Source organism: Phascolarctos cinereus, unplaced genomic scaffold (genome assembly GCF_003287225.1).
Source record: "Phascolarctos cinereus isolate Bilbo 61053 unplaced genomic scaffold, phaCin_HiC Scaffold_3;HRSCAF=262, whole genome shotgun sequence".
Classification (NCBI taxonomy): domain Eukaryota; kingdom Metazoa; phylum Chordata; class Mammalia; order Diprotodontia; family Phascolarctidae; genus Phascolarctos; species Phascolarctos cinereus.
Window position 1 is genome coordinate 31,462,617 of NW_027555736.1, and position 16,468 is coordinate 31,479,084.

The 16,468-nt window shown below is 47.9% G+C and overlaps 1 protein-coding gene across 1 annotated transcript in view; it reads left to right on the forward strand.

Moving 5' to 3' along the window:
- The first annotated feature begins 2,259 nt into the window (after positions 1 to 2,259).
- LOC144456383 (collagen alpha-1(XIII) chain-like) overlaps positions 2,260 to 16,468 on the forward strand; it is a 29,400-nt gene continuing 15,191 nt past the window's right edge. Inside the window, exon 1 of the mRNA XM_078151591.1 lies at positions 2,260 to 2,908. Coding sequence (XP_078007717.1) covers positions 2,609 to 2,908 — 300 coding nt within the window. The 5' untranslated portion in view covers positions 2,260 to 2,608. The remainder of the gene's footprint in view (positions 2,909 to 16,468) is intronic.

The window sequence follows — 16,468 nt, forward strand, 5'->3', positions numbered from 1 at the left end:
GGATCCCCACAGGAAACTTCTGGCTGCCCCCAAGGAAAAAGTGCAGGAAGGGGGAGTTGGGTTAGATACTACCCCCCCCCGATGCAGGGGAGGGGGAGAGGGAAGGTGATTCTGTTCCAGCCTCTCCATACAGGTGCTAGATTCTTTGAGTTCAGCCCGATGGCAGGCATGTGCATTCAATGTCTCTTCTATCTTCCCCATCCCAGTTCTCTAGTCTCCTGGGATGAGCCTCCCTCTGCTCTGGGCTTCCTCTTCTACCCATCCCTTAGGCAGGGGTCAGTGGGACCCTGTCAGGTCTTATGTCTTTTCCTTTAGTGGTCCCAAGGCAGGCCATATGAAGGCTCATTGTTCCCCTTTGAGAAGGAAGATGTGAAATAATGGATGGGTGGGAAGGTCTGGTAGGACCCCTCCCTCCTCTGCTCAAAGATCTCCCTCCCATGGGGGGCCATCTCCAGTTGTCCTGATCTGTATCTTGACATTGAACCCAGATGGCTCTGGAGGAGAAAGTGAGGCTGGTGACTGCACAGCCCTCCCTCCCTCAAATCCAGTTCACTTGCATGTCATGGCACCATGACATTCCTGATGTCATGGTCCTCTTTGAGAACAAAGGACAGACAACAGCAACAGCCATCTCATGATTCCCTATTGATTCCCTACAAATTCCTGTGGAGGGAATTATGATTTTCATATTGATATCAATATATGTATACTGTGTAGCTAGAAGAGGCAATTCTGAGAATCTAATCTATTTGCATATTCATTACACCTATATCAATTAATATGACAATCACAATTCCCTTCACATTCCTTTGACATTCAAGGACTTCTCCAATCTGGCACTGCCTTCTTTCCAGTCTTATGTTATGCCTCTGTCTGTGCTTGTTGTTGGACAAAACAAGCTAATTTCTGTACCTCTGGCTCCCTATTTTTGTTCCCATTATTCCTTATACCTGTAATATTTCTCTTCCTCTCCCACTAATTCAATCCCTACCTCCAAGAAGGCTTCTCTGATTGACAAAGTTGGTCATAGCAGGCTCTTCCCCAGACATCACAGAGTACTTGGGTTTACACCTCTCTACTATACCATACCACTATAATTTGGTACCTTAGCTGCATTTGTCTTATCCTCAAGACTGTAAGCTCAGGGAGGCAAAGCGATTGAATCTTTTCTAAATTCCGTCTCTTCCCCCAATGGCCTGGTACTGCATTCTTAAGTTCTGTAATTGTTGAATTGGGGACAAGATGCAGTGAGTGACATTTGAATGGCAAGATATGATATACAACCCACTGAGGCTGATCATGGGTGAGTCCATAGACTTGGAAGCTGAAGAAAGGGGTGGATTTCCAAGACAGCAGTGGGAATGGCTGGCAGAACTGTGGGCACCTAAGACCCCTCCAGGGGGAACCCCAAAGATGAGCATATAACAGTGACCCAGTTGGGGAATCCCCAAAGGGGAATCTTCCCTTTCCTTGCACGTATCCCAAGAAATCCACTTCTGCAAACTTCTGGGAAGAGGTAGGGAGCTCGAGGGAGGTCCCGCCTCACAAAGCTGCCTGGGGGAGGGAAAGAGAAAAAACCCAACCAGTCTCCCCACCTTGGTGTGAAACAGAAGAGGGCAGAAAAACCTGAAGCCCCGCACTCTAGCCCAGTCTCTTTCCTGCCTATAAATAACTGCCCAAGAGACACTTCAAAGGGAACTGGGAGCCCCGGGGTGGGGACTTTAGGGGATGAGAGAGGAGGGGGGATAAGACTTAATCTTCCATCCCACTGAGCAACTTTGCATGAATAAATAAATAATTTGTGAGAGGAGGAGAGGTAGAGAAAGGGGGAAAGAAGGGAGAGAAAGAAAGAGGAATGCAGGTAGAGGGGAGGGATAGGAGAGAGATAGGGAGGAGAGAAAGTCAGACAGAGGGGGAGGGAGGGAGGAAGGAAGGGGAGAGAGAGAGAGAGAGAGAGAGAGAGAGAGAGAGAGAGAGAGAGAGAGAGAGAGAGAGAGAGAGGTGAGAGGTGTAGGGATGCAGCAGGGCTTGCTCATCGGATCCCTGTAGCTGGGGAGTGTGTCAAGTTACAGAGGCGCCCGAGCCGGGCCCGGCACACCTCCGAGGAGGCGGCGGTGGCAAACATCTCTCTCTAATGGGGACTCTTCTAGCCGATCCCTCCCTTGCTCCACCGCGGAACCGAAACTGACAAACCCCGGGGGGACCCACCCCAGCCAGAGGAAGGAGGAGGAGGAGGAGGAGGAGGAGGAGGAGGAGGAGGAGGAGGAAGAGCAAGAGGGGGAGGACACTAGCTCGCTGGCTCGCTCTCTGGACCTCGCTCCCTCTCCACACAAGCCCTGACCGGCACTGACGAACACAGAGCGCGCTAAGCCTCGGCCCCGCCGCCTGGCCAGCCTAGGACTGGCTCCTGCGCGTCGCGCGCGGCCCGTTTGGCTCTCTAAGTTTGCGCGCCGGACCTCGCCACCACCGTGCCCCTCAACCCCGTCCTCCGCGCTGCTGGTTGGCTGCCCCCCTGAGCGTCCCCACGCCCGAGGGAGACTGTGAGCGGACCCGAGCCTCGCTTCAGTTATTTCTTGGCTCTTGGGCTGGCGGACCGCGGAGGACGGGCATGATCGAGGACAAGGCTCGCCAAGGGGCCAGCGACGCGGCGGCAGCGGCCCGGGGGGAGCCGTGCCCCCGGCCCCCGCTGCCCCGGAGCTGCGCGCTGCTGGGCGGCGTGTCCCTCTTCTCGTTGGCGCTCAGCCTCCTAGTGCACTTTCGGAGCGCGGAGCTGCAGTCCCGCCTGGGTCGGCTGGAAGCTGAGCAGCGGCGCCCGCCCCCGCAGCAGCCCCCGCAGCCCCCCGCCTGGCTGGCCGCGCACCAAATGGAGGAGGCTATTTTGGGAAGAGTCAACCAGCTGCTGGAGGAGGTCGGTGCTCTTTGTTGTGGGCCCTGCCCTGCCCTGCTCTGCTCTGCCCCTGCCTTGCCCCTGCCCCTACCACTAACTACCCTGCCCTTCTCTCCTCCTCACTTCTCCTCTTCTCTTTTTCGTAGTCTCTCTTTCTTTATCTTTCCTTTACTTAGCTCAATTTTTTTTCCTTTTCCACACTCTCTTTTCTCCTCTCCCCTTCTTTCTGCCTCCTGTTTTTCCTCTCCTTCGTTTTCTTCTCTTACCTCTTCTGTCTCTCCCCTCTCCCCTTGTAACTCTCTGCCTCTTTGCGTTTCTTCTCTCTCCTCAGTTGTTCCCTTCCCTTCTCTTTCCCTGGCTTTCACCTCTTCTCTTGCCTTCTCTCCTTTTTTTTCTCTTTTTCTTTCTATCTCCACTATCTTTCCTTATGTCATTTTTTGTCTATTACTCTTTTTTCTCCTTCTGTCTGGCTACTCCTTTCCCGGTCCGGTGCCATCCTGCACTTACCCCCTTATCTCTTCAAGTGTTTAATTTAGTTCTATATTATCTCTGATGTTCTGGGGGCCGGATTCTGCACCCTGGGCGCCTCTTGAGTTCCCAGGACTTGGGCACATTGGGGAAGAGGACTGGGAATAGGGTGGGCGACTTTAAGGAAGTTGGCGGAAGAGATGAGTTTCTGGCAGGGAGATGGCCATGAAATCCACTGGATGCGCTCGCGCCGTTGTGAGCCCGCACCCCAGCGCAGGTACTGATAGGGAGGAGGTTGGAATGGGCAAATAGCTTTGATCATAGATCGCGCTCCCGGTGACTGACCACGGTAGCTAAGCCACAAAGCTATCCCGCCCGCAGCAACCTCCCACCTGCCTCCGCTTACCCCAGTCCTGTAGGTACTGGCCGGAGTGGCACACCAAGTCGGGCCCTGGAGACCCAGAGCTCTTGGTCCCCTGTGGTCTAGTGCCTTTATTTCCCCTTCCCGCCCTGCCCCCTGAGCTGGGATGTCTCCTTGGTGCCCTGGCCTGGAAAAAGTGGTGGCTTCACGACTTCCCTCCACCCCCACTCCAGCTAGGGACTGGACTCCAGCCGGCCTCTGAGGCCCGATCCCAGTCCGAGGTCCCCACCCCCACCCCTGCGTTGGGAAGAGTGCCCTGGTGTGCGAAGGCAAAACTGGCCCCTGGGGGCATTTTTCCCTTCCGAAAGTTCCGCCCACCCCCATTTCCCCCAATTGCCCAGCTTTTATTGCCTTGTCCTTGTGGAGAAGAGGGAGAAAAGGGAATGAGTCACCCTCAGGGTCTCCAGAGACAATCCTACGGATGCCCTCCTGCTTTGGGACACTTCCCTCCCATAGTCCTTGAGGTCCCTCACGCTTCTGGTCCATGGTTTGCCTGAGGCTGGGCATCCAGTTAGGCGGATTTAATTCAAGTCCTTACTGAGAGCCTACAGTAAACCTAGCTCACGCTGCCGGGGATGAGAGAGAAGACCCCTGGCTCTGTCTTCAGGCAGCTGATAGTTAAGACTGAAACCCATGGAGATGAGCTCTAAGGGCCTGACCAGCTCTAGCCTGTGGGTCTGAGATTCTACTATTTGTCTTCTGCTTCACTCCCATTAGAACCATCACATTAGATCAGGCAGGCTCTCAACTCCTCTCTTCTAGTAGCCCCTACTTGGCCTCTTTGCCTCCCACTCATCTTTCTTACCATTCCTGAAATTTGCAGAGGTCTGACCACATCCCTCCCCCACTGAAGGTAAAACCCCCAGACCTCTGAGTCTAGTACAATAATTCATTTTTTCTTTTTTGGGTAGCACTTAAAACCCCCTTCTTTTTTCACCATTTGGAGTAAGGACCTGGGTTTGAATCCCAGCCAGGCCGCTTCCTTCCTGTGTGTCCTGGGCAAACCATCTCCCCTTCCTGGGCCTCAGTTTCTTCCTCTTTAATATGAAAGATTTGGACTTGATGACCTCCCACATCCCTTAGAGCTCTAAATCTACGAACCTATAAATAGCTCTGGGAGGTAGGTAATAAAAGTATTGTCTTCATTTACAGGCAGGAAAATTGAGATTGAGGTTAATCAAGTTGAGCAGGATTACACACAGCCACTGGATCATAAACATAGACTAGACCCGGAAGGGAACTCAGGCCATCCAGTCCAGCTCCTTCATTTTACAAATGAGGAAACTGAGGCTCATCCATCCTTCCCTTTCCCAATCTTATTTAGAAAATTTATAGCTCTTTGCCCTACTCCTGTCATATTCTACCTTGTATTATACTCCTTTATGTCCATGTCACATTCTCCTATTAGACTATAAGCTCCTTGAAGGCAGCAACTGTGATTTTTGAATCCTCTAGCTAGCATAAGACCTTTCACATGATGAAACAGCTCTTTGATAATTGACCTTTGAATTAAAACTTAACATCATTCAACCCAGAAGTCTTAATTCTGAAGGAGGTCAGAGGAGTAAGGAATCCTTGGTGTGTGTTTGTGTGTGTGTGAGTGTGTGTGTGTGTATGTGCACACAAGCAAACACCCACTCTTGCGCCCTCTCTCTGTCCTGTGTCACACACACACACACACACACACACACACACAGAGGGGGTAGGGAGCATTAATGGCTTCATGGAGGTGACATGTAAGCTGGGTCTTGAAGGATAGATGTGATTCAGATAGGATTTAGAAAAGGAAGGAACAGTTCAATCCTTTCATTTTATAGATAAGGAAACTGAGGCCCAGAGAGAGGCCCAAACTCACATAGTAACTTAGCTGAGGCTCAAAACCAAGGTCTTCTTACTTCAGATCCAAGGTTCTTTCCATGATATTGAGGATGCTGCTTTAGGGAAGAAAACATCATTCCAAGCAAATCAGTCAAGGAAGGACCTCCCATATCTGGGGGCTGCCTCTGCTTGGTTTGACTGGATTTTCCCCAGCCTTGGACACTAAGAGAATGAGATTCCCACGGCTCAGAGAAGGGTGGGGGAATTCGATTGGACTGATCAAGGGAAGAAGGGCAGGACAAGGCTAGACTGCCTGGTGGGTCTGCACCAGCAATGGTGTCTGGAGCCCTCCAGGCTATGGTGAATGGCAGTGGGAGCATCCAGCACTGGGGGGCCCAGGATATCTGGGATCTAGTCCATGTGCCAACAGCAAGACACGGCCTTGGTTTCTTCATGTTACCCTCAGTTCTCACACAACACTTGGCTTGCACTTCTGTTACGCTTCTCCTTGCAACAGAATGGTAAAGTGTAGCAGATCGATTGGAGGACTTAGAATCAGAAGACCTGAGTTCCAATCCCACCTCAGACACTTATTAGCTGTGTGACCATGGGCCAATAACCTCTATGGGCCTCAGTTTCCTCCCTGTAAAATGGGAAGTAGTGGTAGACTAGATTCCCTTTTTAAAAAATTATTTTTACTTATTTCATTAAATATATCCCTATTACATATAAAAAAAACATTTTAACAATTTTTTTAAAATTTTGAGTTTCAAATTTCTCTCTCCTTCCTGCTCTTCCTCCCTCTGTGAGAAGGCATGCAATTTGATATCAATTGTGCATGTGAAATCATGTCAAAATGCTTCCATATTAGCCATGTTGCAAAAGAAAACACAAACAAAATGATACAATAAAAATAAAGTTTAAAAAGGTATGCTTCTATCTGCATCCAGAGTTCATCAGTTCTTTCTCTGGAGGTAAACAGAATTTTTCATTATGGGTTCTTTGCAATTTTCTTGGATCATTGCATTCCTGAGAATAGCTAAATCATTCACAATTTGTCATCATACAATATTGCTGTTACCATGTACAATGTTCTCCTGGTTCTGCTCAGTTTACTTTGCATCTGTTCATGTTAAGTTGTGGTATAAGAAATGACAAGCAGGATGCTTTCAGAAAAACCTGAAAGCATCCTGCTTGTCATTTCTTATACCACAATAATATCACAATCATATACCATGACTTGTTCAGCCATTCTCCAATTGACAGGCATCCCCTTAATTTCCAGTTCTTTGCTACCACAAAAAGAGTTGTTATAAATATTTTTGTACAAATAGGTCCTTTTCCCTTTTCTTTCATCTCTTTGGGATACAGACCTAGAAGTGATGTTGCTGGATCGAAGGATATGCACAGTTTTATAGCCCTTTGGGCATAGCTTCAAATTGCTCTCTAGAATGATTGGATCAGTTCACAATTCCACCAGCAGTGCATTAGTGTCTTTATTTTTCCACATCTTCTCCAGCATTTCTTATTTTCCTTTTCTGTCATATTAACCAATCTGATAAGTGTGAGGTGGTACCTGAGAGTTGTTTAAATTTGCATTTCTCTAATCAATAGTAATTTAGAGTATTTTTATGTGACTATTGATAGGTTTGATTTCTTTTTCTGAAAACTGCCTGCTCATATCCTTTGACCATTTATCAAGTGGGGAATGTGGATGCCTGTTCAAGGCCCTTTCTAGCTACAAATCTATGATCCTATAGTCCTTGAGGGTAGGAACTTTCATGTTCATCTTTTTATCTCCAGTACCTACTACAGTGCCTAAAGTATTTCACAGAGGAAATACTTTATCAATCAATCAATAAGCATTTATTAAACACCTGTTGTTTTCCAGGCATGGTGCTAAGCGCTGGAGATCAGATAAAATAAAACCATTCTCCTCAACAGTTTAATAGTAAAGGGGGAGAAAATATATACCACTCTTGGTATATGCAATGCACACGCACAAGTTAGAAGTGGTGGAGGAGCAGCTGGGGGAGCAGGGAAGACCTCATGTGGAAGGAGGTTTGATCTGAATCTTGAAGGAAACCAGGGCCTGAATAGGTTGAACATTCCAGGCACTGGGGACAGCCAGAGCCAAGGCATGGTGATGGCAGATAAAGGACAAAGAGAGGAGTAATAGGTAATAAGGCTTAAGGCAAGATGGTGCTGCCCTGTGAAAAAAAATGAAATGACTAACAGAGGAGTTTTTCTTTGATTCTGAAGGTGGTAGGGAGCCATTAGAGTTTTAGGAGAGTGACAGGGTTAGATGTCCAGTTAAGAAAAATCCCTTTGGTGGGTAGTGCAGTGGATAGAGTGCTGGGCCTGGAGTCAGTAAGACTCACATTCCTGAGTTCAAATCTGGCCTCTGTAACTTAGTAGCTGTGTGACCCTGGGCAAGTCACTTTACCCTGTTTGCCTCAGTTTCCTCATCTGTCAAATGAGCTGGAGAAGGAAATGGAAAACCACTCCAGTATCTCTGCCAAGAAAACCCCAAATGGAGTCACAGTCAGACATGACTGAACAACAAAAGCTGTTCTGAAGTGGGAAGAAACTTAAGGAGGGGAGACCAGTTAGAGAGCTATTGCAATGGTTGAGGCAAGAGGCTAGAAGGGCTGCAATCAGGCTGGTGACTACATGAGTGGAGAGAAAGGGATGGATGTGGGAGCTGTAGAAGAGGTAAAAACAGGATCTGGCCCCTGATTGGATCTGTGGAGTGAGGTAGAACAAGGAGTCAAAGATGGCGCTGAGGTTCCAAAGCCAGATGAGTGAAAGAATAATCCTACCCTCTACATGATAGGTGGAGTTGACTATTGCATACCAGAGTTATCTTTGCCTTGTCTTGTCTCACGACTAGACTACAAGCTCCGTAAAGGCAGGGTGACATCTTCTTTAAACCTAGTACCTAGCACTGTGCAGTGAATTCAGTAAATTCTCGATAAACATTTGTCGAGGGAATGAATGAATTCCCACATTAGACTCAAAACGCTCTGACCCCTGGGTTGTGAGTCTTGCTGTCTGCCATACCCAAAGGAGTGTGTGGGGTATTCAAGGAGAACCAGCTCCTCTGGTGTGAGGGCTTCCTAAGCCCTTTGCTGGGCTGCCCATCCACCTGTGTTGTCCACCTGTCTGCCAACTCTTCCCCTGTGGCTCCAAGAGGCTGTACCATGCCCAGCAGCCACACTCTGTCGAAATTGTCTCAGTAGAAGAGCTAAACCAGGCTGAGGACAGTCAACAGGCCTTAAACCCATTGGTGTGTTAGGGGGATGTCTACCCCAATTGTGTGAAGTGGAATGGGTGGATGAGAACGATTTATCCCAATGGCCACGAAGGCAGCTGAAGCAGGTGGCGTGGAGTGCTTAGAGCTTAGTCAGACATCAGAGATGGCAAGGTCATTCACTGCATCCCAGAGCATCCCCGGTCATCGTGAGTGTTGTCCTGCCACTGGCCTCGGGTGACTCTGAACGAGAGAGTGAGGCTGACGACTCGGAGCACCTCTGCCTTCCTGAAATCCAGTAATCTTCACCCTGCAATGACATCGATCCTCTTCTAAAATGAAGGGTAAACAACAACAACTGAAGTCCGCCAAAGAAAGCTGGCCTATCTTGTGGCTGGCAAGTCACAGTCAGAGAGTTCCTTGGGGGAAGGGGAGTGGAGGGGAGAGGGGGAGAGGAACCGGGGAAGATCCTGAAGACACTAACCTGGGCCTGTATGGGAGAGGTGGGGAGAGACCTTCTAGAAATGAAAAGAGAGCCACAGAAGAGTCACTGGGTGATCTTTTAGTGGTGTGGCTGGGAAGGAAGCCCATGGCTGACTCATAAGTCCAAGGGGGAAGAATTTTGTTTGACTCTTCCCTAAGTTTCTGTGTCTAATCCCCCCAACCTCCTAAACTGCCCAGTAACCTTATGGATTCCCACATTGGGTAACAAGGCCAAGGCCTGATCTCCCGAGCTTAGTCACCCTTCCTGACCATTAGCATGGTACAGTGGGGGAAAAACCAGGTGTTTAGGATTTGGGTTCAAATCCTGCCTCTAACATGATCTGTGTATCTTAAGCAAGTCACTAAATCTCCTTGGACTTCAGTTTCCCAGGACTCACTCAGTGGCCCCTAACAATCTTCCAGCTTGAGTCTATGATTTTGATGACCCTATGATAAAGGGTAGTGGTTTAGAGCTAGAAGGGACCTTGGAGATCATCTATTCCAACTCCTCATTTGATAGTGAGAAGATACAAGTTGAGAATTTATGTGACTTCTCCAAGGTCACACAATAAGTAGCAGAATCAAGGTTTGAACCTAGGACTCCACTGTCTTTCCACCAGACCCCAGTGTCCGTACCTCCCCCAACAGGTTAACGTGCCACCTTTCCTTCACTGCAAGTCTTAACCTTGAAAGAGCTCTGTGTGGCAAGCCACTTCTCTCAGGGCCTCAGTTTCCCCATCTGTAAAACAAAGGCTTTGGACTAGATGATCTCTAAGGTTCTTTTCACCTTCAAGAGCCCATGACAGTCTAGTGGGGAAGATATCTATGGTCAGGATGAAAAAGGAAAAGGAAGAGGATGGGGAAGGAAAGAAAAAAAGGGGAGCATAAGTAAGAAAATGGGGAGGAAGAAGAGAGAGGGAGGGAGAGGAAGGGAGAAGGAGAGGAGGAGGGAGAGGGAGAAAGAGAGGAGTGGAGGGAGGGAGGTGTGGAGGGAGGCTGGGAAAGAGAGAGAGAGAGAGAGAGAGAGAGAGAGAGAGAGAGAGAGAGAGAGAGAGAGAGAGAGAGAGAGAGAGAACTGGAAACACAGGTGGAAGCCAGATTTCCAACTCTGAGTCAGCAGTGTGATGTGGCGGTCAGAAAAGCTGACATGCTTAGAGACTGCCAGAAGCATCCAGAAAGAGGAGGGGGGCCCTCTTTGCCATTGACTGTCCTGGTCCCCCTACCTCTGGAATATTGGGGCTTGGTCCTGGGGATCACAGGACAGAGCATGGAGTCAGGGGATCACAGATTTAGAGCCATCTAGTCCATCCTGCCCCGCCCTCCCCCTTATTTTAAAGGTGAGAAAACGTGCCTGGGCCACAGGCGAGGTCACACAGGTAGCGAGCCTCCGAGGTGGGATTTGAACCCAAGGCCAGTGCCCCCCAAAGACAGGGTCCTTTTCCCTCGCACCATGTGTGCAGAGGACGGTGAGGGGGGTGGTGAGCAGGCTGGAGAGTGAGCCTACCATATGAGGATCGGTGAGGAGAGCTGAGATAGCACAGAGAGGGGAAGATTTCGGAGAGCACGAAGAGCTGTCTTCAAGGATTTGAAGAGCTGTCATGTGGAACAGAGATTAAGCCTCATTCTCTGCTCGGCTCCAGCAGTCAGTGGAAGCTGTGGAGAGAAGGATTCAGGCCCAAGAGAGGGGGAACGCTTGGTAGCAGCACTGTGCCCAAGTGGAATGAGCCGCCTCTGGGTGTGCCTTTCCCCAAGGCTGCACCTCGTCTGTCCTTCGCTCTTCAAGAGGACCATAACATCTGCAAGGTGATGTCTTGACTTGCAGGTGAATTGGATTTAAGTGAGGCAGGGCTGTGCCAAGTCACCAGCCTCCCTCACCCCTCCAGAGCTGGGTGTCCACTTGTTGGAGAAGGAACAGAATATAATGATAACTGAAGGGAGACAGAAAGGGGCTTTGAGAGCGCCAATAGGCCCAGAAGAGGGGGCGGCAATACAGCAGTTGTCTTGGCTCCTCTTTGTCCTTCCCCATGGTATCCTCCTGGGTGGCTTCCCCATGTTCTCTGGGTTTGCATGACCCTAATGACTTTTCCAGCTGCAGAGCTGTTGGTAAATCACAGAAACCCAAATGAAGATCAAAAGAGGCTCAGAGTGCCTGTGAAATCCACCGTAAATGATCAGGGAGGGTAGGGGTGGTGTCTGCCTCAGTGAGGTAAAGGGAAAAGAAATGGAGTTAGCACAGTGAAAGGTGTTCCCAGGGAGAGAGAGGTATGTGGGCTGAAAGTCAGCCTGATCAATTGACAGAGGAAGTAGCCACCTACCTGTGCTAATTCAAGGCTCCCTTATCCCTGGTTTGAGCCCTCCATCCCCTGGTGCAGATTGCCACTTATCCACTCCTCATCTTGGGCAAGTCTTGTCCACATCCTTTCATAAGGAACCCCTCCCCTTCAACAAGCTGAGAACCTTTATCTAGGTCTTTTAATATTTCACGGATATCAAGTAGAAGGGAATTTAAAGGTCAATCCAGCTGATAGATTAACTTTAAATTTGCTGTGTAAAAATAAGGTTTTGATTCCTACTGACCACAGAGATTGATCCTTATTGAAACATTCCTTCTTCTAGACTCTGTCTCAATTTGTAACTATTTAAGAAGCTGGATAGAGGGAATTGATCTACTGATAAATTAACCTCAAATTGGAGGATTGTTTTTAACCTTTTACAAATAAATTTCATTGAGACATTTTTGGGTTTTTTTACGTTATCTACATTACTCCCCCACCTCCCAAACAGCCATCTCTTTTATCAAATAATTTTTAAAAAGAGAAAAAAATTCAGCAAAATTGATCAACACCAAAAAATTTGACTTTACACTTGCAGTATTCCACACCCATGGTCCCTACCTCTGCACCCCAGGGAGGGACTTGAGCTATGTCTTCTCATGTCCTTTGTTTGGGGCCAAGCTTGGTCTTTATAATTCCACAATGTTCATTTTGATGGTTTAGAAGTTGTCATCGGTATAGTCATTCTAAATATTGTTTTCCTGGCTCTGCTTACTTTCCTTTGCATCAGTTCATAGAAGTCTTTTTATGCTTCTCTGTATCTATTATGCTTGTAATTTCTTATAGCACAGTCATCCCATTGTATGATAGCCTGCTAAGCTATTTCTTAATTGATAAGCATCTTCATTGTTTCCAGTTCTTTGTACCTGAAAAAGTGCTGCTAGAAACATTATGGTGCACAGGAAGCCTTTCATTTGTCAATAATCTCCTTGGGGTGTATGTTTAGCAGTGGAAACTTTGGGTCAATAGGTATAGACATTTTAGTCATTTTATTTACATAATTCCAAATTGATTTCATCATCATCATCAAATTCAATTAAATACCTCCTATGTGCCAGAGACGGTGCTAAGTTCTGAGGTTAAAAGAAAGGCAAAAATATGGTTCCTTCTTTCAAGAAACTCACATTTGAATGTGGAGGACAATATTCAAACAATGCACATTCAAGGTATATACAGTGTCAATGAGAGCATCTCTCAGAGGGCAAGCACTAGAAGCAGGAAGGATGGGGAAAGGCCTCCTGCAGAAGATGGGTTTTGGGGGCAGCTAGACGGCACAGTGGATAGAGCACCGGCCCTGAAGTTAGGAGGACCTGAGTTCAAATCTGGCCTCAGATCAAACACTTGACACTTACTAGCTGTGTGACTCTGGGCAAGTCACTTAACCCCAATTGCCTAAAAATATGTGTGTGTGTGTGTGTGTGTGTGTGTGTGTGTGTGTATTAAAAAAAAGAAGATGGGTTTTGAGCTAAGTCTCTAGTTGAGGAAGTCAGGAGATGAGACCAGGAGGGAGAGTCTTCCAGGCATGGGAGACTGTAAGTAAAAAGACAAGGAGTCTGGAGGTATATCCATAGTTTAAAACATGAGCTGGTAAGCATCCCAGGCTGCAAGGGAACAACAGTTCTGAATTAGCTCCAAGCCCCCAGTTCAGTGTCCACTAGCCAGAGAGTCTCCCATTTCTCAAAAGAGACTGTTCTTTCTTGTTCCCCTTCCTCTATTCAGGGGAGCAACAAGTAAATTGCTGCAAAGACATGAATACGTTGTTCAACATATTTTTATCTCTATTACCTTTGTCTCTATTAAAAAGCTAAGAGGCAAAGTGAACATTTGAAAACAAAAGCTAAGGCTTCTCTTACCCAGAGAGCAAGTAACCCATGGGACCATTTGGCTTCCTCTCTGGAGAGAGAGGGAGGAGATAGGGAAGTTATGTGTCTTCCCTGCTCTGGCACCAGCCCCATCACAGTTGTTGGTGCTACATAGACTGGACTGTCTGTCTCCATGGCTCTGCACTCAGCCTTTAGCTTATGATTGGATCTGTTTTCCCCACTTGCCTCTCAGCTCTCGCTTGCCCCCATTTCCTCCTTCCCAATTGTTTGTCTTGGTTTGCTGAGCTCACTTCTACCTTCCTATACCCACAAGCCCCCTTATCATAGGGGATATACCATATTATCATATACCATATCATAGGGAGTTAGTCAATGCTTGGCAGTTTGAGCAGTGGCTCACTCTTGCCCCTGGAGTCTCTCTTGGCCATTGGCTTGTCAAATGAAGGAGCTGGAGCAGATGACCTGTAAGTTTCCTTCATGCTCTGAGGCTGTGCTTCTGTGGTTCTAAGAAAAGCCCTCTGTGGCTGGGGCCTGTTGTTCACCCAGCTGTGGGACCCTGGGGGGATGGGGTGGGGACCTTGTTGGCAGCCAGAGTCTTCCTTAAAGCTTCAAAGGGGAATCAAGCACAGAGGGGCAGAACAGTCAGCATTTCATGGCCCTTTCCTCTGAAAAGGGACACTGAGGCTATTTTTCCTTGGCAGGTTAGCGCCAGGCCTTAGTTCTTACTGCCAAGACCTCCAGGGCAGGGATGGCAAGAGGGAGGGGCTCAAGATCAGCCCCTGATCAGAAGTAGATAATGAATATTTTGTCAACCACACAATGCCAGGCATCCTCCAAAGCCCTTCCCAATCTGGTCCCCAACTCCCGTTATGGCCTTACCTTCCCCAATGCCTTGACTAAAGCCCCTCCATTCCAGTGAGGTGGGACCTAAGTATCCTCTGCACGTTCCCACCTCTAGACAGTTCTCCTCACCTGCCAACTATTTTGTTATTGTGAGCTGATATTTAGATGAATTACAAAGCACTTTACACCCGTTACCTCATTCCACTCTCACACCAACCTTGTGAGATGGGTAATACAGTTTCATTATCACCATTTTATAGATGAGGAAACTGAGGCTTAGAGAGGTATTATAAAATCCTATTTGTCTAGTTCAATCCTTTCAGAGGAAAACAAGCCCATTCCTTCAATCTCATCATAATAGCATTATATAGTACTTTAACGTTTATAATATCAACCATTTTACATACATTATTTCAGCTGATCCTCATAATAAGGCTGGAAGGGAGGTGCCATTGTTAGCCCTATTTTATAGACGAGAAAACTGAGGCTCAGAGAGGTTGTGACTTGACCAAAGGGTTGCACAGCTAGTACATGTTGGAGGCCAGACTTGATCCCTGACCTCCTTGACACCAAGCCCAATATATCAACCGCCACCAAGGCACAAACACTTTGCACATGGCAGGGGCTAAATAGAGCTTCAATGAGAGGAGTTCAATGAAGCAAAGGCAGAATTGACCCATCCATCTGAAAAGCTGTAGAGGGAATTCCTGCCGTAGAAAAGGACTTGATGTCTTCTGAGGTCCCTTCTAGTTCTAAGAGTCAGGATTCTATGGACAAGGCACTATGCCAGGTACTATGTGTGCACGCATGCGCGCGCGCGTGCGGTGCACGCGTGTGTGTGTGTGTGTGTGTGTGTGTGTGAAAGAAGCTGAGCTGGGATAAAAAAAAACAAACACCAGATAATGACGAAAACTAAATACAAAATGAAAGCATGGGCCCTGCCCTCAGTGAGCTTTCCCTCTGGCTCAGGAGGCAAGACACACCAAAGTGAACAGATAACTAAGGGACTGCAGTTCAGATTTTCGACCTGTTATTCACATATTTGTAGAATTTGGAAACAGGGGTAGGTGCCCTATCTTTTTTTTGCTCCTCCATGGTGGTTCATGCTCATCCAGCTTGAATCTGTGGCCAAAGAGAGTCAAACCCGTCCAGCAAGCAGGTCTGTTTGCCCTCTCTGGCCTCAGTTTCCTCTTCTGTAAAATAAAGGGTTTGGACAAGATGACCTCAAGAACTGCCAGCTCTAGATCTCATGGTCCTTGGATCGGTCTTCCAGTCTTGTGACAGAAGCTGGGATGGTCCCATTCCCTTGCCTGATTGAATATTCACGACATCTTTGAATAGCCTAGATGGATCCCAGACCAACCCTGACACTGACTTCCTGAGGAAGGGGTTCCAGGCAGCCTTAGTGCACCGAAATGGCCAGGACTCGGGAAGGGTTAAATGGCAATAACCTGAGATGAAGCTATTGTAGAGAATAAGCCCAAGCTGTCCCAAGAGGCCTGGGATTCCTAGTGAGTTGCCCATCACTGCTTGTCTTCAAGCCCAGGTGAGATGGCCACTCATTAAGTCATTGAATCCAGGATTTGTGCTTGGGTGTTGACTGACTGACTGATGGACTCACTGACCTCTTCACCCCCCTCGTCTTCACATTCAACACCCCTGTCACTAGACCCATCTCCCAGTTTTTTCCCAGATCCCCAGCCACAGTTGCCTATACCAAGTCCAAAGGAAGACCTTCTCTATGGCATGTTGGTTTCCAATGAAGAGAGAAATAAGTAGATGGGGGGTGGGGGGTTGGTTCAAATTTGATTTCATGGCCTTAAGGAGCTCTCGTGTGTACACTCCCTCTATCAGTACAGATCAGCCATGGTTCCTGTGATTTATATTCAGTTACCTGGGGCACTGTGGGGTAAGTTACTTGCCTAGGGACACACAGCTGGTATATGTCAAGAGGAAAGGCCTGGACCCAGGTCATGAGCTCCTTGTGAATAGGGATTGTTTCACTCTTTGTACTTGTATTCCCAGCACCCGACACATAGTAGGCTCTTAATAAAAAGTCCTTGATTGATTTGACTCCAAGCCCAGGCCTCCATCCACTATGGCTCACCATTTCTTGTGCATTTTAGGAGAAGGCAATTA